This window comes from Lampetra planeri, chromosome 12, assembly GCF_965212315.1.
Source record: "Lampetra planeri chromosome 12, kcLamPlan1.2.h2, whole genome shotgun sequence".
Classification (NCBI taxonomy): Eukaryota; Metazoa; Chordata; class Hyperoartia; order Petromyzontiformes; family Petromyzontidae; genus Lampetra; species Lampetra planeri.
Genome location: NC_136118.1, coordinates 13,475,907 through 13,500,751, shown reverse-complemented (window position 1 = coordinate 13,500,751; position 24,845 = coordinate 13,475,907). Strand labels below are relative to the sequence as shown.

The 24,845-nt window shown below is 48.8% G+C and overlaps 2 protein-coding genes across 2 annotated transcripts; one reads left to right on the top strand and one right to left on the bottom strand.

Moving 5' to 3' along the window:
- Nucleotides 1-383: 383 nt before the first annotated feature.
- Nucleotides 384-15,394, top strand: PIF1 (PIF1 5'-to-3' DNA helicase). The gene is made up of 15 exons (XM_078599592.1): nucleotides 384-2,407; nucleotides 4,019-4,174; nucleotides 4,878-5,068; nucleotides 5,678-5,966; nucleotides 7,592-7,766; nucleotides 8,466-8,591; nucleotides 9,027-9,180; nucleotides 9,911-10,028; nucleotides 10,444-10,550; nucleotides 10,686-10,825; nucleotides 11,394-11,500; nucleotides 11,761-11,848; nucleotides 12,598-12,743; nucleotides 13,101-13,292; nucleotides 13,910-15,394. The coding sequence occupies exons 2-15, from the start codon at nucleotides 4,034-4,036 to the stop codon at nucleotides 13,955-13,957; spliced, it is 2,022 nt and encodes a 673-aa protein (XP_078455718.1). The 5' UTR covers nucleotides 384-2,407; nucleotides 4,019-4,033; the 3' UTR covers nucleotides 13,958-15,394.
- QDPR (quinoid dihydropteridine reductase) lies at nucleotides 15,385-23,825 on the bottom strand. The gene is made up of 7 exons (XM_078599591.1): nucleotides 23,589-23,825; nucleotides 21,794-21,886; nucleotides 19,474-19,570; nucleotides 18,667-18,807; nucleotides 17,815-17,923; nucleotides 17,328-17,411; nucleotides 15,385-15,836 (listed from the first exon to the last, which is right to left on the bottom strand). The coding sequence occupies exons 1-7, from the start codon at nucleotides 23,667-23,669 to the stop codon at nucleotides 15,731-15,733; spliced, it is 711 nt and encodes a 236-aa protein (XP_078455717.1). The 5' UTR covers nucleotides 23,670-23,825; the 3' UTR covers nucleotides 15,385-15,730.
- Between the last annotated feature and the right edge of the window lie 1,020 nt (nucleotides 23,826-24,845).

Below are 24,845 nucleotides of genomic sequence, written 5' to 3'. Positions count from 1 at the left end.
TCAAAGGACGTGTGGGCTGCCCGTGCACTTTGAGAATAGAAATGTTGACAAATCTGAATGAAATGACCCTCCAATATGAGTTCACTGCAGTAAGACCTCTACAATGGGTATGCATTCCTGGTAAACGCGACGTTAGGCGAAACAGCATAAATCGAAACAGATTTTACAATTTACTTGATTATATAAATTTAGTATACGTTCCCGGGGGTATTTTTTATGGTAAAAATTTGCAGAAAAAGTTATAAATAAGTACCAAAATGATACGTAAAGGTATACCATTTAACAATTTTAAATCTACACAACCCTATGATATATCATTTAAGATCCGCGATAATCGTATCGTCAGTTTTTCGAAATATCGTTATCGTGATCATCTTTGCTGATTGGATGTTTTACTTCAATCCGTGTTATAAAACACTGTAATCACTAAAGATTAGAATGATAATTAAGGTTCTAGATAAAATCTACCCTGTATAATCCATAGATTTAGTTATTTGTTAAACTTCATGGGAATTATGTGACGTCGGCGACTTTAATTACATACCAGTCAACCCCTTATCAGTGCCCTACTTTATTACAGACCAAGTCAGACCTTACTGGTCACCCCGTGGCCCTTATAAATCTCAACGTTCGTCCTACAAAGTCCCATCACAAGGGAAAAACACAAACACAGAGACAAAGAAAATGTTGATTTAAAGCGTTCGTGACTGCAGGGATTCATATTCTTGGTTCTTTCGGTAAAGTCACGTAGAAGGAAAATAATAAAATAATAAAAATAATGTTTTATATTTGAATATAAAGAATATGTTGCCCTATTGAAACGGCTGTACGCCGCATGGACCTGAAAACTCAATTTCCCTGCACAGGAATACGGGCTAAACCGTACGGGTTGACAGCTATGTAATTATAAGCGACGTTTCGGGCAATGACCCTTCTTCAGAGCACATGACGGTCCGTTGCTCGAAATGCCGACGATTATATTCTGTATGATCGGACATCTATGAAAAAAAGCTGATCGGTTTCCTCCAGTACAAATACATATTCTGATGATTGTGTATTTTATCTTATTGACGAATGCGTTGATGTTTTTTTTTTTACACATACTGAAAATAACAGCCTTATATTGAGTGACCTATCGTTGAACGTCAATAACATCAATGGGTTCATGTAGTGAGTTAAAGCGATATCGCGATAATCGTCACGTGGTAGCATTTAATATCGTGTCGCGAGAACAACATCGCGATATCGCGATAATCGTCACGCTGTAACATTTAATATCGTGTCGCGAGAACAACATCGCGATAATCGTCACGTGGTAGCATTTAATATCGTGTCGCGAGAACAACATCGCGATATCGCGATAATCGTCACGTTGCAGCATTTAATATCGCGCACGTGACGGAGCCACGATCACGTGGTGCCCCTCTCACCCAATGGCCGCGCCGCATGGCGCGCGGCTAAACCCCGCCCAACTTAATCCGTTGCGATTTCAAATTTGCTACGCCCTGATTGGCTTGGCGTGCAGCGCGCTGCTCTCCCATTGGCTGGCAAGCTGCAAGGGCGGAGTTTTGGTTTAAATGTCCCCTCGTTGTTCAAGTTGGTGGCAGCTGCAGCAGCAGTAGCCCGGTGCTGAGGCTCAATGCCGGTGTGTGTGTCTGTCTGTTAGTCACCCTGTGTGTCTGCTAGTCACCCTGTCTGTCTGTCTGTTAGTCACCCTGTCTGTCTGTCTGCTAGTCACCATGTCTGTCTGTCTGCTAGTCACCCTGTGTGTCTGATAGTCACCCTGTCTGCCTGTCTACTAGTCACCCTGTCTGTCTGTCTGCTAGTCACCCTGTGTGTCTGATAGTCACCCTGTCTGCCTGTCTGCTAGTCACCCTGTCTGCTAGTCACCATGTCTGTGTGTCTGCTAGTCACCCTGTGTGTCTGATAGTCACCCTGTGTGTCTGATAGTCACCCTGTCTGTCTGTTAGTCACCCTGTCTGTCTGATAGTCACCCTGTGTGTCTGATAGTCACCCTGTGTGTCTGTCTGTCTGTTAGTCACCCTGTCTGTCTGCTAGTCACCATGTCTATCTGCTAGTCACCCTGTCTATCTGCTAGTCACCCTGTCTGCCTGTCTGCTAGTCACCCTGCCTGTGTGTCTGCTCGTCACTATGTCTGACTGATAGTTACCCTCTTTGTCTGATATTCGTCGAGCCTGCCTGTTTCCCAACCACTCTGATACCCAGTGATTGCTGCCTGCCTCGCATCCAATCATCCAGCCAGCCGGTCTCTCCGCCTGCATGACACACGACCTGTCAGCCACCAGTCGCTGCGCTACCTCCCACGTGGCTTCTGCTGTCGCAGCTGAGAGAGGCGCATGCAGAGGGGGGGGGGGGGGGGAGCCGGCTCTCGCTGTGAAGAGGAGAGGTGAGTCCCATCACTAGATTAGGCACTGCGTATACCGCACACAATGCTGTGGAGTACGTACAATACACGGCATACCCAACATACACACGTGTGTACACGTAACGTACATGATTGCGCTGAGAGTAATAGTATAAACGTGCATCGTGATGTTGTGACCGTACCGTGCATATTCGTTTGGCGTGGGCGCCCACGTTGCACCTGCAAAGTGCAGAGGTGGTACAAAGTCATTGTTATGCAAGTCCAAGTCGAGTCGCAAGTCATCAAATTCATGACTCGAGTCTGACTCGAGTCCAAGTCACATGACTCGAGTCCACATCTCACAGGTGGGACAAAGTCATTGTTATGCAAGTCCAAGTCGAGTCGCAAGTCATCAAATTCATGACTCGAGTCTGACTCGAGTCCAAGTCACATGACTCGAGTCCACACCTCTGGCAAAGTGTGAAATGCAATTGCGTGGTGATCATCATCATCCCCAACTCTAGCGCTCCTGCGATGCACAATCCACCTCGCTCCTCGCCCACGAGATGAGTTCAGTGCTCCATCTCCTCGTTATACAACAATCAACAATCTCATTGAAGTGTCACATGCATCCATTGGCTTGCCGGCCCCGTTATCATTCTGGACCGTCGTACACCCATCCCATCTAGTGGCAACGACGTGCACAGGAGTCTGTAACCCCAAGCATGCACGTCCACGATTCCTTGGCCGGGTTTTAGGGTTTTCAGTGACATGAATCAATGGCCCTGCGTCTGATCCATACGGCATTGCAAGTAATTTACCGTGATTAAAATATCTGCTTCTTTTAAGTACATTGGTATGCTACTTGTCATTTTCTAGTTTTGCAAAAGAACCCCAACCTGCTCTCGTCCGCCTATTTTTTTACATAATTTCCATCCCTGTCTGCCTTCAATAACTGACCTAGGTACTTCATGTACATATCCTTATTTACTTTACAATCATGCCCCTCTGACATATATTTTAAACTGATTTACGAGCTCTCTGTACGTGACCGTTGTTTTTGCTCAATTATCATGAGCCCATCTATGCAGTCGTCTTTATTATGTTTTTATTCCACAGAGTTTACATGTAGTTAAATTCCATCTGTTGTGATGACCATCATACGCAAATCTAAGACTGAGCATATTTTCTCCATTCATTGTCATATGCCTTTTTTGGAAATGTCACTTTGAATAACCCATGGCAGACGCATGGCTCCGAGTCTAACTCCTTTTGAATCCTGTATATGATTGTTCTTTCTTTATGCAATAGCTGTGCAGCCATTCCATTTTTGTAAATAATTGTTTTTATTTATTGCTAAGGTGTATTATTTAGGCCAGGTTTGTGTGAGAGCTCGTGGATTTCGTGGGGGTGGGAGGGGCTTTATCCAGCAGTGGATATATCATGCCTGATGAGTTATGTCCTGTGTGTATTAATGATATATCTTGCACAATTCATACGTACAAAGTGTACTCTTACTGCCAGTGTATGTTCCTTATGTGACGTATTGCAACGTGCGAATTGCAGGTGCAGAGTTGAAAGCTATTTGACACGAGCAAGTGCCGCTTCAACTGCTATGCACCCCACCCTCCTTGCGCCATCTCCCCTGCCCAGGTCCTTCAAGGAGGCATGGATGAGCCCGACGCTCAGATCTGCTGCTCCTTGGTCATCGAACAGCTTGACAAGTCCGGCCAGTCGGTCCGACGCAAGGCAGTGCGCGACGCGACCCTTATGCTGGGGAGGAGTGAAGTGCGGGAGCTGCAGCTGCAGGTGATATGGGTTGTGGTACTGAGGTTGCCAGAGCCACGTGGGGGGGGGGGGGGGGGGGTGTGCTCCGTGAATACGGCATAATCTGGTTACCCTTCTTCCTGAAGCGTTTTGAACTCTTGACAGGTGCACGTGTATACGTCGCACATTCGTAAAGACTGCATGGCAGGTAGCCTTTGGCAAGGATTGAGTTGTGTAGGGTGGATATATGAGATGGTGTGCTCTTGACAAAAATGTCTGGTAGCCCAGCAGTATTTTTTTTTAACAAGCCAGATTGCTATTGAAGCCCAAAAGGTTGAAATCAATTCAGAATTTGCTTCCTTCAACAATTTTCGCCAGATAATATTGATCTGGAAAGCCAATAGGCCGATGTATCACTTTTTTATGTGGAGGCACGGTGATCTTTTGCTTTCACTTCGTTGAGTATAGCTTGACTGGAGATGGCGTTGTAGACAGGACACCCACTGTATTGTGTGTGGGATTGTTCTTCACTTATTTTCAGAGGGGGGCCACTTTCGCTGATAATACATCATCAGTGTGAGCGCCGCCACGCATTTCAAACCATTGTGTTTGACAGCGCGATGGGGTGTTTTCACATTTGAGTATTGTTGGGGGCTGCACCTCAGGGGCCGCACTAAAGGCCACCATAGGCCACCAGTGGCCACGTGAGCCTTGCAATCAAGGACTCTGGTGTGTGGGCACACAGGTGCTGTGCCCTGGTCGGAGCGCGGAGCGGTTCTGGCTGCGTGACGCTGTGGTGCACTCACGCTTCGTGCGCGAAGGCAAGGGCGGCCTGCGGCTGCCCCATCACAGCACGCAGCTGCTTCTCTCAAACTGCCCTCCCGACCGCCTCAAGGCGTTCCTACGCACGATTGCCGGCAAGACCATGGCGGAGAGGTACGCACATATCCAGCACTCCGAGGCAGTTCCGTGATGTGGGATCTAAGTTGCTTAAAGCTCTCTGCTGTCAGGCAGCAGGGTTGGCAGGACTCTCAGGGGATATCGGAGTCGTAGTGCCTGGGAGAGGTTGTACGGGGTAATTGGTTCCACTAGATAAGCAACATGTGCACCCCACTATTAATGGTACTCACGAACAATAAATAAGTGAATGAATACACCTTCACCTGATTTGAACCTGTTGGTATGAACTGCACATAGAAAAATGCATATTAACTAAACGATAATCTTAGAATATCTATTTTTTTTCTAAATTAGAATTAGAATGGCATCTGCATGTGCCCAATGAGATGAAACAAAACTACGTTAAATTATTGCTCTATTTTACAAACAAAATGTACGTTTCAAAAGTGAACTATATTTTTCGTGTGTATTTAAAATGTATAATTTTTACCATTGCATTCATCTTTTTTTTACCATTGCATTTTTTCATTGCATTCATTTTATTAAAATATCTTTATAAATAAAATGAAAGCATTCACGCAATGCCTGAACTCTCCTTTCCGCCACTAACTCTACGGACTCCTCTGACCTCCTTCATCCACCCAGTGGAGTGTCCAGCGTTGGCACCGACCGCAAGCGACTCCTGTCAGAAGCACCCCGCTCCTTCGTCACCGTAAGCCCCCTGTCGGCACGCGACCTGCAGGCGGCCCGCGAGAAGGCACGGCTCGCGCAAGCGGGCGGCGGCGGCAGCTCGGGGGGCGGCAGCGGAGGAGTAGGAGGAGCCCCGCTTGGGGCGAGGCAGCCCCTGGCCGCCCGTCCGGACGGGAACGTTGGGCGAGGAGTTGCCGGGACGGCGAGCAAGAGAGCACGCAGCCCCCACGGGCACGTCGAGTCGGTAAGGAGAAGGAGAGGAATTGTTACAATTGTTTTTTTTTTATTAATCGACAACGTTAGCTGTGGTGTACAAGCGCACGTGAACAAAAAGCTTCCATCCCCTTTCGTCTTATTGTCGTGTTCTTCACGGAGGCACACACTTGACTTGGAGACAAAACGTTTATTACAAGCCCCAACAGGGCTAACTACATAAACGTACACACGCTAACTAGACCCAAACAGGGTAATTACATAACCGGGTCAGTCGGTAACATCCTGACTGACCCACGATGCCGAGCGGAGACCGAAGATCGAAGAGACTTAGCGCCGAAGGTTGATTCCAGAGAACAGCCCGGATCGGGGCTCGGCACTCGGCCTTTATGGGCCGTGACGTGGCCAGGCACCGCCCTTGGCCATGCCCCTTTCTGGATCCTTCCTGAAGACTCCGGCCCCTACATCACGTGTCCCTTTCCAATCCTTTTGGCCCCCCTTGCCACCTCTTCTGGTCACGTGCCCTCTCGGGGTCACCCAGACTGTCATGTCCTCACTCGACCTCTCTCTCGCTGTCACCAGGACTAAGCCCCCTAGGGCCCCCTTCCATGGCATACCCACTCTGGTGCCCGAGAGAGGCCCAAGACACACAGCTCCACTCCTGTGACAGTAGCCCGGTGCTAACGCCATAGTGACTCCATTTACATCACTACATTATAGCAGAAATGATCATGAAAGACTTTACCCTTTCCGGAAATAATACAGGAGTGTGTTACGATGTTCAAACACTAAATAGATACCCATTGCAACGACATTCAGTCTGCATTAACCACACGAGCTTGTGGTAAAACATTCACACAACATGCATTGAAACTGACAATCCTTCTTTATGGCCTTGTCTCAATATGTTAGACCAGAGAATACCAAAAGGCAAACAGTACAAAGAGATATGAAACAGAAATATATATTGTAATGAGGTAATATTTCAAATCATGACCATTCTTCAGACCAGAGAGCACAGAGCATGAGTTATTCAATAATTATAGCTGCAATTTACAGTGTAGTGCCTTGCAAATAGAGGGGGGAAAACATGACTTACAGTTTTCAATTGATTTATAAATAGTTGATATAGTGATTATAATAACCAATTAAAATAAAATTCAGGAATTAGTGAATTGACCACTGAGGAATGGTGGTCCGAGTCAACGTCCAACTATGGCTTGAACTTCGAACCTTCTGATTGATAGCTGAGCACAGCATTGCCTCGTGGATACGTATGAAGTTACCCATAACTAAATCGATAAAAATTAACAGCTCTCAATACATAAATGCATCATTCCTAGGTCCCTATGATGGGATGTGTAAAAGAACATTATCAGTGTTACATTAGTTCATCGCATACGTGGTTACAGTGGGTCAAGCACAGAGTCATAGGCTTTAAAATAAATTTGGGAGATAGCGCATTTTCTTTGACCTTGGGTGTGAACAATGTACGGGTGTAATACTGGTGGTGTCCAGAGCTAAGGTTGGATAAATGGCAAGCTCGCAGAAAATGCAGGTGTGTAAAAATGAATGTCAAGATTTCTCACGGGAGTGACCATTATCGGTGTGCACCTTGTGTGATGTAACGATGTCTTGTTTTTATTTTATTTCCAGACCCCCAAGAAACCTCTGAGAGACTGCAGCATCGCAGGAGCGTCAGATAACCTGCCAGACCTGCTGAGGGTGGCACGCGTAGGACGTGGTGGTTCGGTGAGCCTCTCGCAAGAGCAGAGGGCCGTGCTGGAAGCAGTCCTGGCCAGGAAGAACATCTTCTTCACAGGGAGCGCCGGTAACAACGCGGCACTAATACTGCACGTATACACAAAGATATGAAGTGTGGAAAGTGCATCGTGTCTCTTGCACTGCAGTGTGTGGTTGGTCTTCATTGTGTGGCACGATCCAACACCATTCCACACCAAGGAATGCCACGCTGTTTCACAATGCCAAGCCACTGGGTGCTGCATGTATGTATGTTGAAATTCGAAAACATCGTACGTAGCCAACCGTGTTAATCGGAGGTGCTGATCGTGCATCATGCAAAGCACTTTTTGCCAGGCCATAGCAAACAAAATTTTACGTTGTGACATTTTCAGTGTTATTTTTCATGTAAGTACAATTACTTATAAGAGCTATATATTATTCATAAGAATTCAGCTATCCCTGATTAAGTGACACATTTAATACTTCTAACCAGGCATTCGCGAGACTTGAGAACCTGGTTTGGTCATGTGAGGCTGCCCCAGTTTTAAACCCAGCAATGCATGTGCATTACTCTTGATACCTATTGATAGCATGAGGCACAGAAGACTGCTGGAGCATGAAGGTGGAGGACAAGCTACTTAGATGGGCATTGGAGTGGTTGGATACCAAGGATTGCAGCGAGGCAATGGTGTCTACAATGTAGGAACAAAGGGGAAGGAGCGATCATGAGCCTTCCACAGGTTGTGCGAGTCGTGTGTCTAATCGCGTGTCTATGTGCATGTGTCAGGCACTGGAAAGTCGTTTCTACTGCGTCGGATCATGGGGACCCTGCCGCCTCTCAGTACCATCGCCACCGCGAGCACCGGTGTGGCTGCCTGTCACATCGGAGGCATGACATTGCACGCCTTTGCCGGTGAGAGCCATTGACCGTGTGAGTGCATATTATCATAGACGACACGATCCTACGATGGAATAATCCACCAAGCAACTGCACACGAACTGATTTCAGCACGCCATCTCATCTCTTTTTTTCCCTACTGGCTGTGAGCCATAATCGAGTCATAAGGAGCCAGAACCGGTAGTTTCACATCAGATAAAGTGTCCTCGCGAGACATCTCAATCTGGCTCGGGGCCAAGCAGAGCCAGGGGCGGGGCTAATTACGCATTCATTGTGACACAAGTCAGTCCACTATCAGGACAGGGTCATCTACTCGTGTCACGACTAATTGCGTGTGATGATGTCAGCGGCTCGGCTTCTGCAGTTGGAAAAACAACCTGGCACCTCCGGAGCTGTGCCAGGCAGGCGGTTCTCGGTTGTACCGTGGAAATGAGGTATCTGTCTGCCTAGGCATGGGCTCGGGAGTGGGGCCACTGGAGCAGTGCGTGACCATGGCCAGGCGACCGGGCGTGCTGCAGCGCTGGCGATCCTGCCACACCCTCATCATCGACGAGGTGTCCATGGTGTCCGCGGACTTCTTCGACAAGATGGAGGCGGTGGCGCGGTAGGGCGTGCGCGCGCGACTCGAGTGGGACACGCTTACGTGAGGCGCACGCGCGGGCAGTCGCCAGTGTGCGAAGGGGTGAACTACGAAGGGGCAGCTGAGCGTGTGCGTGTTTGCACGGGGAGCAGTGGTGTTGTGCACTCGGTGACCCGAGTTCGATTCCTTGGTCGTGGATAACGTCAGTGGCGAGTGTTATCTGAACCGATTCTGGGCCACCCTGAAGCTGATCCAACCTTAAACGAGTTAATGCTTCCCCAGTGCTGATGTTCGCACACCGGAATCGGATGGGCACGGTGCAGTCCACACTATTTTTGCGTGAATAGGTGCTTGCTTAACTGCACTTGGACAGTCTATGTGACTATTCAGGTGTTATCTATTGCTGTGCTATACATGCAGATTATATGCATGGCGAATGCATTGTGTAAATGATGTATACATAGTCCACGTTGTGTGTAGTGTTTATATGGTGTGTAATGTGTACATGATGTATAATACATGGTGGTGGGCAATGTTTGTGGTGTACATGGTTTATGTATGGTGTTTAAATGGTGTCTGTGTGTGGTGTATACATGGTTTGATGTGTACATGGTGTGTGATGTGTGCACTGTGTATATATACATGGTGTGTGATGGAAGCATGGTGTGATATGCGTGTGTAACAAGCTGCAGGTGTGGTGTGTAATGCTCTCTGCATGACACACGGTGTGTGGTGTGTGTGACGGCGGTGTCAGGGCGGTGCGAGGTCGTGACGAGCCGTTTGGAGGGATACAGCTGGTGCTGAGCGGAGACTTTCTGCAGTTGCCGCCTGTATCACGAGACCGCACTGTCAAGCGCACCTTCAGTTTCCAGGTGTGTGTACGCACGTACCAGTGTGCGCATGTACGTGTGCAAATACCTCTGTGTGTGTGTGGGAAGTGGTGGTGTAGTAGTTGGCACGCCAGTTCCCACACCTCCGATTAGCACAGTTGGTGACGTACGGTGCGAAAGAAGTTCAACATACATTATCGGTTTTATTCCTGACCTCATTCGCCAAGTGGCAGCCGGTAATTAAGTCACACAGGGGCCGTTCGCTGATACAATGCGATGCAATCCTACATGAAAGGACATTTCTCACTTTCTTGACATTGGTGGAACATTTTGAATATAAATTTAGAGCTGGCGGTTCCTGCAAGAATTGTATTCCATCATTAACATTTATTGAACAACTCGTGTAGTGAATGCAATACCAAACACTGTAGGTCCGTTCGTGCTTGCATACGTGCAGGCCAAAAGCTGGCGGCGGTGCGTGCATCTGGCGATGGAGCTGACCCAGGTGCGTCGTCAAAAGGACCAGGCTTTCATTCGGGTGCTGCAGATGGTGCGGACTGGCAGGTGGGGCTCGCACAGCGTGGCAAGCGCGGCACACCACTCCACTGCTCACCGCACCGCTACACGCACCGCTACGCACCGCTACACGCACCGCTACATGCATGTGCAGCGCCTCGTACGCGCGTGTGGATCGTCCAGGTGCACGGACGAGGTCACGCGGTGCCTCGTTGCCACGAAAAACAACGCGATCGAGAAGGACGGGATCCTGGCGACGAGGTTGTGCACTCATCGCGACGATGTGCAGCTCATCAATACTTGTCAGCTGGCCAAGTTGCCCGGTACGATTGTGAATGCTTTTGCGAGGGTACGAGTTGGGGGGGCGGGGGGGTACGGAGCCGCGGTGCACTGATCCATGCACTGAGCCACAAACCCAATGGCCTAGGTTGGCTGGAGCGGTGGCGCAGTGGTTAGCACACTGCGTGACAAACCTGTCCAGCAGAGTTTAATTCCCAGCCAGATCGAACATCAGTGGATTATTTCTAAACTTGTCCTGGGTCTTTCCCCAAGGTCGACTCAGCCTTAAATGAGTACCTGGGGCAGTGTAAACATCAGCACTGGTGAGACAGACAAGATGGCCGGGTGTGATACTGGCCTCACCTACCATCTTGTGTGCCATGCCGGCCTTAATAGGTACTCGCTAGCAACACCTGCCCCATCAGTCTATCAAAGGCTACACGGGTGAGCTTTGTCTTTGTGTGGGATGGGGAGCAGCGGCACAGTAGTTGGAGCACTCTACCACAGACCCCTGGGTTTGTGTTCACTTTCATCAGTGGCGGAGGCTCAAATTCCTGATTGCGTCAGAGGTGACTGGCGGCGATTGTTGCCACGTGGTTCTGTTTGTCTCAGGTGAGACGCGCATGTTTGATGCACTGGACAGCGACCCCAGTCAGGCAAAAGCCCTGGATGCCATGTGTCCTGTCGAAGCCTCCCTGCAGCTGCGCAAGGGTGCACAGGTGAGGGCCTGCGTTGTATAGAGACACTGAGGTTCACCGACACGGTGTGCTACTGTGGTTGCTCGTTTATGGTAGTGTGCGTGTCATTGTATATACAGTTGTGTGGATGTGACGTTGTGTTACGTTGCGTGAAGGTGGATACGCTTGTATGTCTGCGATTGGGTTGTTGTCGTGTGTGACAGTGTGCCGCGTTGACATCGCGAGGTCGTGTTTAGTTGTGTGCGTGTCCACGTGTGACACGAGTGCCACTGCACCCGCAGGTGATGCTGACAAAGAACCTGGACGTGCAGAGGGGTCTGGTGAACGGCGCACGTGGGGTTGTCACGGACTTCAGCACTGAGAAATGCGGTGCGCGCACCCATACAGTCGCATGCTCATGCATTCATGCGCATCCCGCACCTTCGATTAGCACAGCTGACTATGTAGGGCGTGAAAGAAGTTCAACATACATCTACATATCTAAATTAGTTCAAGCTTGCATTCACGTGACTTGTGTAGCCACCCCCACTCTGAATTCCTCGCCCCCTGGAAAAATAGCCGCTGCTCTGTGCATTGTTGAAGCCCTTCTGTAGCCTTTTCTTCCCCATCCTCCTCTCTCTTGTGACCCTTTATCCCGTTGTTCCATTCCTTTCCCACTTCTCTTCTCTCTTCCTTTCCTCTGCCCTATTATTTTTCCATACGTTATATCCTTGACTATACTCCCCTTCCTGTGGTGTGCCACCAGTAAAAGGTTTTATCCGTATCCACCCATGCAGACATACACACTTACACTCACAGGTATGCAATGTCTGCATATGCAACGTGTTTGTCTTCATTTATCTGTGTGGTGTGTTTGTGCCAGTGCACTGTTGTGTATCTGTACGTGCGAGTTTGTGTACGTACGTGTATATGTGTGTGTGTACACTTTACCGGCCTTCATAGGTGCTCGCTAACAGCACTTGCCCCTACAGTCTGTTAAGGCTATACGGGGGATGTTTGTGTACACTTTAAGTGCACATAGCCTGGCACAAGCGCCGTGGTGACGACACCGCCACTTAGTGCCGAATGGCGGTTGTTGTGTGTGCCTGTTTGTATGTGGGGTGTTTTGTGTCGTGCAGGCCTGCCACTGGTGCGGTTCGCATGTGGCGTGGTGCAGGCGGTGCAAGCGGAGCGCTGGGTGGTGCGTGCCGGGGGAGGAAACGTGATCACCCGCAAGCAGCTGCCTCTGCGTCTGGCCTGGGCCATCTCTATTCACAAGAGCCAGGCGAGCAGACACGCACGGAGATACAGACACGGACATGCAGACACAGAGACAGATGCAGACATGCAGACAGACACACGCACAAACATGTACATGGAGACATGCAGAGAAACACGCAGATACAGTGACATGCAGACATGCACAAAGACAGAAACATGTTGAGATCTACGAAACGCACACAAAGACAAAGAGGCACTTATACATAAACACACCCATAAAACATGTCCATTTGCATCTCAGGAACAATGGTGTCCAAGAGAGAGTGGTGCTGGGCACACCTCCCACTTGTGCCGGCATTAGAATGTTCTCCGACAGCACTTTTCCCTGTTGTTTATGAGGTGTGGTGGATCTTGTCCTCAGGGCATGTCTCTGGACTGTGTGGAGGTGTGCCTGGGTCGCGTGTTCGAGTGCGGTCAGGCGTACGTGGCGCTATCGCGCGCCCGCTCGCTCCAGGGCTTGAGGGTCGTGGACTTTGACCCCTGCGTGGTGCGGGCCGACCCGGACGTGCTGCGTTTCTACGCCGCGCTGCGGCGGGAGGCGCCACTCACGCAGGTGGGTATGTGCCCTGGGCACCCGGGTGCCTTTGTGGATAGGCACACAAGGCAATTAGCCAGAGTCGGAGGGTGCGCACATCTGGCAACTGACCAGACTTAGGGTGGAAAGATGTACGAGAACTTTGTTCTACGTCTCCACCTGTAGATACGACAAATAATGTAAGTGCAAACCAATATTATCCAGAATCGTATGTTTAAGCAAGCAAACTCTGGACCAGTCTTGACATTATGGGTCTTATCAGCAGACGCGGACTTGTTAAATTACTGTTATTTGCAAGATCACTCCACAGACTGAGGGAGGGATAGTCGCTCGGATTAAAAGGATGTGTGCTGCTAGTATAAGTGGATAAATGATATGCTTATAGTTTGAATTTGTGAGGCATCTGTTACATGAAGGTCATAAGGGTGTGCACATTATGGTAAAAAATATGGTAAAAACACAACCCGTACCAGCCACTGTGCATTGGAAGTGTTTAAATCACGCATACTCTGAAGCAACATGGGGCATTATGTTGTAACACATCAGCAACAAACACAATTCAACACTTACACGGATTTTTTTCTCAACCAAGTAATTAAAAACTCTTAGTAATATAAAGTCTGCCTCCCCCGCAGGGTTCCCTCAACAACTGGCTGCAGAGAGAAGATTCTGAGAACAGCTAACGGCGGCACGGTGCTGATGTGCTGGTGTGCCTTGGATTTACTGCGCACACTGGTCATACCCAGCATGTCCATTTGCCAACACTCCAGCAAAGCTCAGTGCTTCTGGCATAACTCAACTTGGCCTGGGTATAAGAATTGCAAACTTACGGGACTCTTGATGAATTGTTAAAATTCTGCAGCAAAAGCGAAGGCTTTTTTAATATATATATAATGCACTAAGTGTTTGAGATGCCGGTGCAGACAGGCAATTACTGTAATCAACTGTTACGCTTAATTACGAGTGATGCATTTCAGTTTTAACTCGAGGATGTGTTCTCTTGGAAGACTGTATTTTATACATATACCATTGGAATCTGCACGGATAGTGCTGTTGTCAGAGTACTTCACCATCAAACAGAAGAGTTGAAATCCCAGTCAAGGGTCAAATCAAGATTCATTTTTATATAAAATCAGCGTCTTCCTGCTAAAATAAGTGTCGGGTGGTCTTGTTGGTGGCTCTAAGTCCACGGTGGAAATTCTACATTCCAGTGATGTGGTTGGTTTATCGATAGATAACTGTAACTTCCCACAAATCACTGTTAAAATTCCCACATCAATGCTTTATAGCCCTGGATGAAATGTGCCAAGTCAAATCACAGTTAGAATTTAACCCTCAACCTTCTGATTAAGTTGAGAACTCTAATGACAGTTAAAACCCGTCGTTAACGATCTATGTCTGGTGGCTGGGTGTGCGAAGTGCGGGGCACACCTCCCCCTGCCATCTCAGTTCTTGGTCACCTGTCTCTTGCAAACAAGTTAGAGAACTGTAACATATGCAGTGCAAAACACCTAAGTTAAGTATTGACCGTCTTCGGCAAGAAGGATGTAATCTTGTCACTTAGTAAGCGAGGTTGGGCGGTGTTGATAAATCAGGAAAAATGTTGTGGAACGCAGAAACTGCTTGTATTTCTGCCAGCCAGGAGCAAAGGCGGTTTGCACATGACATCTGCGTCCATCTGTTTACATGAGTTTACGCGCGACGACAGCTCTTGAACGGTGAGCTGAAACTGACGGACAAATAGAGGACTCGGTTTGTGTTGTCTGAGATCGTTTTGAAGTTGAGGTTTACAAGACGGCTCGTTATTTAATTTGTAGACAAGTTGTGAGATGAACTGTCCAGAACGAGCCATCCTACTTGTCTGTACGTGAATGAAGTGTTTCCTGAAAACCTTTCGTCTACCTCAGATTGCAGCAGCATACTTGCCTGTATGGCCAGGTTATCACCACAAAGTGAGCATGTGCTTTGTTGGGCAGTCTGATCAGCTTTTATGCATTTTTAAAAACAAATGAGCAATTATGTACAGGCACTTTTAGTTTGTAAAATTTCATAATAAAGATTAACAAGTTATACCTTGTGTGTGCGGATGCAAAAAGGTAGATTAAAAGTATTGAACTGTTTTGCGACATTTATTGTTCAAAATACATCTCACAAAAAGCATCACATTTCAATCGCTTAATCACATGTTCGACAAGGTCACATCAAAACTGTACACTTTGACGCCAGTCATGGGTTATCCAGTGGTTTGTACACAGTCATGTGTTTCGCATGTGCACTGGGCCGTGACGTACAGTGTTAGGTCATTGGTGGGGTCATTAGGGTCACGATAACTTTGGTTCTTGTGAGGCTGAGTTGGACGCAGTTGTGTGTGCGAGTGGATGCGTGCATTTTTCTCCACGTGTGAATGTGTCGGTTTGTGTGTCCCGGTGTAAGTGTGTCTTGGTGTCTGTGTGCATTCAGCGCTGTACTGTTAGCAGCTGCGTATTTCCAGACTCGGTCAGCAGCTGCACCAGGCTCCCCGACGCAGGCCGCCCCTCCCCACCAGCCCACTTCAGCAGTGTCCTGCACACAAACAGACAGATCCCACCCCCCATTTGGCCTTACAGACTGCACGGACAACTGATTCTAGCAAACGCTACGTGCTTTCCCGTACCTCCGATTAGCACGATTGGCTACATACGGTGCAAAATAAATTCAAAACACATACATACAAAAACGCATCCCTAAGGGGACATTTACGTGTTATTTAAAAAATATTTGTCACGTTTATAATGTTTGTTTACCCATAAATGTATAAGAGGCTAGTTTTCGTGGGTCGTGCAACGGGCTATTTTCAATGTCCCTTTTTAGCAAGAGTTTAGTTTGAGGAGACAACACTCCACAGTCAGAACAAAGTTTCACGCTGACCAACTTTCTGTATTTTCCATCTCCCGGCCACCTTCCAGAACCACTTGTTTAAGAGGCTCGCAAATCCCCCATGATCCACCAACGTTTGCCAACAAAATACTGGAAAAGGCATCTGCCATCCACACCCGGTTGCAAATTATACATGTGTATTGTATGGGACATTATTTAGAAAATGTAACAATGTATTTGAAGGTCTTCATCATTGAGCTCACAGTACCCTGGGAGGACTCAGTAGATGAGGCTTATGAGCGAAAACATCTGCGCTATGCCGATCTAGCTGCCGAAGCACGGCATCATGGCTGGAACACAGAAGTCCGACCAGTGGAGGTGGGCTGCAGAGGTTTTGTGGCAACATCTACAACCAGACTGCTTAGAGACCTGGGAATTAAGGGCCAGAGCCAGCGTTCGGCAATCAGAGCTGTATTGGAGGCGGCAGAAGGCAGCAGTCAGTGGGTCTGGATGAAGAGGAAAGACCCCAGCTGGGCCCCAAAGTGAGAGGGCCAGGAGGTATGCAGTCAACAATGCTTGACTCAGGGAGGAGGACGCCCCTGCCATGCATAGTCCCATGGGATGTTGGCTATCAACAACAAGGCAACTCCTATGACTAATTGGGAATGGGACGCAAGCATAGGATTGATCACCCTGTCGCTGGCCGCCTTTGGGGAGGGTGTATAGTATGAAAGGCCGAAACACCCTAGGAACCAAAGGGTCACTACTGACGATGCGCTCCCCAAATTTCACCAGGCTCACTGTTCATTAACTCTTGGAAGTGCTTGCACAAAGGATAGTAACATCTCATCCTGTGTTCTTTGGAATCTAAGAATGAAAGAAGTATATGTTGCATTCAGTCAAAAGTGGCTTATTAAACAAATATTTTTCATACCACGATGTGTAAAGTCCAAATGTATAAAATGTTACTAAAAGGTAAGGCATTCACTCCAATGGGACTCGTGTCAAATTGTGCTCGATTGGCCCTCAACCCAAAGACTGCCTCCAACAGTTGGGCTCAATGGGTTTCGTACTCCACACGCCACAGGCCACAGGCGACCCCCGCAAACACCACGGTCAGTCACACAGCCCCAGCGAGCACCCCGCTGCACCCCCCAGCCCAGGGGCTTCCCCTGGCACCCGAGCCATGCCACTCACTCGGCCACGAAGCCCAGCGGGGTCCACGTGCCCGTGTCGGCGTTGGGCATGGACTTCCTGTTCATTGGCGTGTCCAGGGTAACCCTGCGATCGGGACGGGAGGGATTGTACACACACACACGGCACTCTTAGAATGTCGTCGCCGCCACTGACATGCTGTGAGTGGTGTCTGTGTTCATGGGTGCACATAGAAACGTGCGTTTAGGCTATGTCTGTGCACGTGTGTCTGTATGTATGTGTGCATGTGTTTGTATTTCGTGTGTCCGCATGCAGGGGTTTGTGTGTGCTTGAGTGCGTGCGAGTTTCTGAGTGCCACATCTGTATGTGTGTGCGTGTTTGTCCGCATGCATAAGTGCCTGCGGCATACGAGCACTTTTGTTTACTCGAATGTCTATCTATGTCTGTGTGTGCATGCCTTGAGAGTGTGGACGCACGTATTTGTGTGTCATGCGTGGATTCATGTGTATGCGTGCGTGTTTATGCGTACGGGAGTATGGCCAGCACGGAGGCCCCGGCAGGAAGGCCGCTTCCGTCGGCCGCCAGGCTGGTGGTCAACTGATGTACGGCCGCCTTTGCCAGCCCATAGCCCATCATACCTGTAAGTACAGCACACACGCACAATATATTATACACGCAATGCACCAAGTGTACACATGCAGACAAAAACAAAAATATACAAATGTATCCTTCACACACTCAACTTCACATATATTACACGGACACGCACACCACTTCACAAACAGGCGCACAAACGAACACCATCTACGTTACACATGCATACAAATTACGTGTCATTGCTTGCCTGGCCAAGTGCTGAAAGCGAGTGCCTATTAGGGGAGGCAAAAAGCAGGGCAGGGTGACGTGACAAACACCACGTCCATGCACCATGCCTGTTCCTGAAATTGATTACAGCACCAGGTACTCAATGAGAGCTAAGTGGAACTAAAGGAGATCCAGGCTAGGTCCAGAATTCCTAATTTCACTCGTGTGGTGTTTTGCCAGGATTAGAACTTGTGTTGAGGTGATTTTAAAGCAGCTGTTATAAAGCGGCCGTGAAGAACCTGATAACCAATAGCAAGTGGTGTCTGAACTTGTCCTGGAACTCTCTTGGGATAATTCAGCCTTAAGTGATTACTTGGTGCAGCGTGTAAACATCGCCAATAGCGGGACAAAGACGGCCGTGCGTGGTGATGGCCACCCACCCCCTTGTGCACTGTACCTACCTTCATAGGTGGTTGCTAACAGCACTTGCCCCAACAGTCTGTTAAGGCTATATGGGGAGTCTTTGTGTGTGTGTGCGCGTGTCTTTGTTTTTGTGTGTGTGCTTGTGCGCTCGTGCCAGACGTAGGTCCCAGGGAGGCGCTGGCTCCTGTGAGCTGAAGGAGCCCGGATTCCCCCAGGTGCGTAGCCGCGAGCTGGGCGGCAATGGTCGACGTCCACACACTCTGCTTCAACATCAGCTCCGTGTTCTTAGCCATCGCTGGACAGTGACACAGACACGGGGAAACGTGAAGGGAAGTGTTACAGGGTTGATGAATTTAGTGCCATTGTATGTATGTACATTGGATTTATTTCGCACCGTACGTAGCCAACCGTGCTGATCAGAGGTGCGGGCAAGGAAGTTAACAGGGGTCATCAGATGGATAAAAGGGTTAGTGGCTATGCAGCCTCATTTAACCAATTTGCACAAACAATGCTTAACTCACGATTTGAATGCTGCTAGCTTAGTTTCCTATTGTGAGTTGAAAGATGCAGGGAAATTTTCTTGGGTAAAAACATTTAATTGTCAGATGTATTTGAGGACACCAAATAAAACAAATGTCTGGCTGCACGGTTATGTGACAAATCACTCATCTCCATAAGAGATTTCATATCACACATTCATCCTTCGAAAGCTGATACGTTTAGTACCATTGTGTGAGAGGTTAACAGTGGTAATAATATGGATAAACTATACTCTACCACGGGAATGGGGAATTTCAACTACATGTGACTACCAATGAGGTGAGTGCCACCCCAGTACCGATGATGAACAGGGAAAAACACTACGATGTTATCAAATTTAATAAAAGGCGCACAGGGCAATTATGATCTGGGCTACAAGGTTAGAGTTTAGAGATCAGTGTGGTGGTGTTGTCGCATCTACCCTTGGACTTGGCACTTCCCCCAGCCCAGCCCCCAGCCACACAGAGCAGAGCGTCGAGTTTGTTATCTCCCAGCAGAACGGCCACCTCACCTGCCACCTGCAGTGCTCGCACAGACGGCACACACACAGGCAGCACACAATCGTCATGATGTCACCGCGGTGCTTGTGCTAGGCTATATGCACTTTAAGGCCACGTGAAGTGTCGACCGCCCACTGGTAGGTCACAGGACAGACCCAGGTGCCATGGGTTGACTGACTGAGCTGACTGGCCGATGCACCATCTGTGTCCTCTACTACACCAACTTGTATGTGTTTTAGCCGCCCAGCTAGCGTCGCTCCTCTGCCCTCCATTGTTGCTGGAGGGCGTCTGCCTCCAACTGCCCAGTAGTAGCGTCCTTCATGAGCCTCCTCCACAGAAGCAGATCTTGACACCACTGGTACCAGTTATTGGCAAGCCCACTCAGCTCCATATCTTCTTAGACCACATCACTCCATCTCTTCTCTAGTCCCGTGCTGCGCTCGTTTAGCCCCCTATATCCAGCTGAACAAAACAGCAAACACACAGCCACCCCCCGCTTATCATCGGGGCAAGGTCTGTTAGTAAGTAGATGTTAACCCTTTTCCCATTCCTAGACGTCTGCAAGTTGCAGGGTGGGTCCCGTTCACCGCTGAATCTCGGAACGCGCAAGCGGTTAGTGTTAATTTTATTTAGAGGCATAGTGCCGCTGTTTTAAAGATATTGTACGCAACGCAGAGAACTGTAGCGATATGACCGCACTCGATGATAGCTGGCGCCAAACTGTGCCACACGCCCTCCTGACTCTTTTCATGGAAGCCCAGCTTTGGATGTTTGGTGAATTTCCTTTTAGTATTTTTTACCCCTGCAGAATGAAAAAAATTGCCCTGATACAACCCTATGCATGTTTCCACATACATGTCTAAACATTGTTGTTGAATACAAAGCCTGCACAACACATGGCTACAGTTTTAAAGTACCAGCACATGGTCCGCCACGCAGAGGAGACACATGACACGCAGCTCCGTCAGTCTGTCGTGGGCTACGACCCCGTGTGGGATTCATATCGCACTGGTGTCAGCAGTCTGCGTGACTCAATGGGAAGCGCCGACAACAGCAGTTGCAGGAGCCCTCTAGCACCGACGCTCTTGAGAGAACAGTGGCATTTTTAATACTCATGGACTTCCCAGTGCCTTTCTAGATTTGAAGCTTTCGTGACTGCAAGGATTCATACTCTTAGTTCTTTCGGTAAAGTCACGTAGGTAAAAAAATGAAATTAAAATTAATTCCCAGTGCCTGCTAAAAGCGGAGGTTGTGCAAGCTAGGGGCATCATAGGGGCGTCGATGGGGAGATTGCAGCCAATAGAAATAGGCAGATTTACAAAATCTCAGACGCACACATATCAGGTTGCAGTTGATAGGCACGTATATGCTTCGGTGAAGTGTATATCGCATTGTGGCTATTTCCCATCAAGCCACGTGACATCATTCACCTCGGCGCGTGTTGTTGAACGCACGCATATACGTTTAGAGTGCCGCGGAATGCAATTATAGTGTTCGTAAGCTATCGTATTAATCGTCAATTTAAATAAGCAATGCGACACATAATACTTGTCAGCCCAGTGCTGCACTTGCATCACAGTGCTTTGTCTCAGCCTGCACAGATTGCTCCATCTCAATCTGATCCCCGCCGTGCGCAGTGAACAATGCACGCCTTGGTGTGTTGCTTTACAAAATCAATGTGTTTATTGGCAAACTCCAGGCCCAAATTGCCGCTGTGCGTTTCTATTGGCCCCTGCAGTGGGTGGACGCGCGAGAGGATGATGGGATGGAAGGCAGCAGAGGGGGTGTGTAGTGAGGATAGATAACTGGATTGGAGGAAAGACCTTTGCCCCTGGTCGCTGCAGTTTCTACCACATTGTGAGAAGGGGCTTTGTTGTAGTAAGGCTCATGGGGTTTTCATTAAATTGCCAGTAATTCCCAGCAGGGCGCTTCACAACCACGGGACACAGTGACAAATAATGCGTCGTTCATTCCGCCGATAAAGAGACTCACATGGGCAGTCTCGTGAAGTTTTGTGTGAATGACCGTTTCTCATAAGTTTCTACCATGGGATTTAAAACCGTGCACGGGAGTGAGAGTACGTGACTGCCTGGGTATGGGGTGTCGTCGTGTAGAGGTTCGTGCACTGCGCTTCAATCCTGGTGACCTGAATCGCAGGCCAATGACATCAGTGGTGATTGCTATCTGACAACACTCTGGGCCTCCCCCATAGGGTGACTTTACCGTGCACATGAAGTGTACCTGCTCGGCTTGCTCAGCTAAGGAGTCGCTGGGCTTGACCAAAACGTTGGCGTCCGCAGCATCATTGGCCACCAGGTCAACAGATGCCACCCACTGCAGAGGAGGGACAGACAGTGAGAATGGTGACTCGCCTGCAGAGAAGTAAACTTGAGGTTGCCAGACGGATCAGGGGGCCACAGAAATGAGCTCATGATGCCAAGATATTCGGTTAAAAACCCAGGCTTCAGCCACCTGTGACCAAACTGGATTTTTAGTGTTGCAAGTCGATGGTCTTAGCCTGGTCACCAATAATGGCACAAAAACGCCACACATGAAATAGGAATTTGCACTCATTTTGTCCAAATTTCAGAAGTGAATTTTTTTATATTAATATTTCGGTTTAACTACCCAAGTACGAATATTTGTCTGCAGCAAGTGCATATACAAGGGAAATCAATTTTCCTTGTTCCATATGTGGCTTAAGGAAGTCATTTGAAAGGTGTTCAGATACATTTCTGTGATATTATCTCCTTCCGCACACAGCCATCCTCTACCACAGAAGTGATGCGGCACTTTTCGATTTAAAGCTTTCGTGACTGCAGGGATTCATATTCTTGGATCTTTCGGTAAAGTCACGTAGAAGGGAAATAATAAAATGTTTTATTTTTATTATTTTATTATTTCCCTTCTACGTGACTTTACCGAAAGATCCAAGAATGTGATGCGGCACTGCCTGTGCAATGACGCCTCATCTCTTGACACTGCTAACACCACGACCGGAATAACACCGGGAGAACACACACACACACTAAACAATCCTGGCCCCATGTGGAGGAGGCACAACCTCTGTAAAATAGGAGACACGCAATCCAAAACCACCGTAAGCAAATGCAGCAACACATTCTACCATTGTACAGACGTGGTCTAGATGTCTTGTGACCCCTATTTAATGTTCTAAAAGGTAATATTGTAAAAAAAAATATACAGTATACGGTGAATGTAAATCAAACTCCACCCGGTAAGTGGAGTTTGCGAGCCCCTATTAAGTAGGGAATGGAAGAAGCAGGCACGGCAGGAAGTCAAACATCACCGCGCCTGCTACAATTCGAATTAAATTACGAATCTTCTTGGTTCTTTCGGTAAAGTCACGTAGAAGGGAAATAATAAAATAATAAAAATAAAACATAATAAAATACAATTTTCACGACGTTTCGGCCACAACGCAAGCAGGCAGCCGTCCTAAATTACGAATGTTGGCCGAGCCGAAGGGTTAAAAATAAAAACATTAATATTTTATTAATATACAATATATATTGATATATTATTAACAGAGGTGGGACAAAGTCATTGTTATGCAAGTCCAAGTCGAGTCGCAAGTCATCAAATTCATGACTCGAGTCTGACTCGAGTCCAAGTCACATGACTCGAGTCCACATTTATTAATATAAAATATCTTAACATATTAATATAAAATTACCAAAAATATTAATATAAAATATATTAATGAGGGGGGGCGAAAATCCAACCCGGGTTGATGGCCAGCACCACACCCGGCCGCCTTTGTCTCCCAAGTGCTGCGAAGTTTACACAGCGCACCAGGTACTCGTTTGAGGCCGAGTCGACCTAGGGGAGGGCCCAGGACCGTCCCCGACGTTCCACTCCGGCTCCCTCCACAGGTCGCACAGAGACAAAGATCCCCCGTAAAGCCTCAACACACTGCTAGGGGCAAGTTCCTGTCCGCGAGCAGCAAACCCCAGGGAGGGCCACACATCAGTCGGCGTGCTGCTGCTGCTGTTGTTGTTGTTGATCTCCTCACCCATTGCCTCGCCTTGAAGATCTTCACGCACTCCGCGCCCAGAGCGCCTCGCCCGCCGTACACGAGCACCCGCCTCGCCATTGTCCGTCTCTGTCTCTGTGTCCTAGTATCTGTGTCTCTGTCCCTGCGTCTGTGTCGTCCCAGCGTCTGCGGCCCCCGAGGTCTGCTGCGCGTGGTGCCTGCGCGTCCGTCTCCTCCCTTCAGATCCGAGGTGACAGCGATCGCCCCGCCCACCGCCGCCCCGCCCACCGCCGCCCCGCCCACCGCCGCCCCGCCCACCGCCGCCCCGCCCACCGCCGCCCCGCCCACCGCCGCCCCGCCCACCGCCGCCCCGCCCACCGCCGCCCCGCCCACCGCCGCCCCGCCCACCGCCGCCCCGCCCACCGCCGCCCCGCCCACCGCCGCCCCGCCCACCGCCGCCCCCAGATCTCGTGTTCCCTGCCCAAAACACATTGTCCTGCGGAGGGAGCTGGTAGGAAAGTTGGGTTGCTCGGTCAATGGCCAGGGTCAACGGCGGCGTGGTGTATTCCGCAAATATGGCCGACTGTGAGGGCGGGCACAAGCCGGCGTGAGTAGGTTAAACGTCGACTTTTATGAGGGCACCACGGGGTGACCAGCCCCTCCCCACCCAGCCCCTACCTGCACGACGGACACAATAATCCCGTGGGCTGGTGTAACCAGGAGGTTCCTACCAGTATTGTTTTGCATGGTTCATCAATAGTCTCTCTTGATAATTCCCTCATTGGCTCATGAATGCTCTCCCAGATCACAAGTGTCCTATTTAATCCATACCTTACTGTCCCACTCATACTCTACATAGTTCACAAATTAACTGACAATCTTAAAGTTAGTTCATAAATTCCTTGTCCTGTTCATAAACGGGCAGCAGTGGACCACGCCTGTCATTCAGGACTGAAGGCAAGGCTTCATGTATCACACAAATGTTATGAAACTCCCTTCCTCTGGGTATGGGTGCCATACCCTGGGTCACCACAAGGCGGTACAGCAAATATGGGATAGTGTTACCATTTGCATGCATGAGTTTTCTCCTGGTGCTAATTTCCTCCCATATGAAAACTCGTTATGTGTCGAAACCACCTTCATAGAGAATCGCAGAACTTGGGGTGGAATTTGGCATCATCTCACCATCTGGTTGGCTTCCTGAGAATCCTCACGCCTCTTGAGCTGTTATCTTAGAGTGAATACTGTGCAGTTACAAGTTGAAATTATTATAAACCATCAGTATGGCACACTTGC

Excerpts from the sequence above, each read along its gene's own strand:
- PIF1 (XM_078599592.1), top strand. The coding sequence starts at position 4,034 with ATGGATGAGCCCGACGCTCAGATCTGCTGCTCCTTGGTCATCGAACAG. Across the intron at positions 5,069-5,677 it reads GGCAAGACCATGGCGGAGAG|TGGAGTGTCCAGCGTTGGCA; the intron begins GTACGCACATAT and ends TCATCCACCCAG. Across the intron at positions 12,744-13,100 it reads TCTCTATTCACAAGAGCCAG|GGCATGTCTCTGGACTGTGT; the intron begins GCGAGCAGACAC and ends TCTTGTCCTCAG.
- QDPR (XM_078599591.1), bottom strand. The coding sequence starts at position 23,669 with ATGGCGAGGCGGGTGCTCGTGTACGGCGGGCGAGGCGCTCTGGGCGCG. Across the intron at positions 21,887-23,588 it reads TCTTCAAGGCGAGGCAATGG|TGGGTGGCATCTGTTGACCT; the intron begins GTGAGGAGATCA and ends CCTCCTCTGCAG. Across the intron at positions 17,412-17,814 it reads TCCGTGCTGGCCATACTCCC|GGTTACCCTGGACACGCCAA; the intron begins GTACGCATAAAC and ends TCCCGATCGCAG.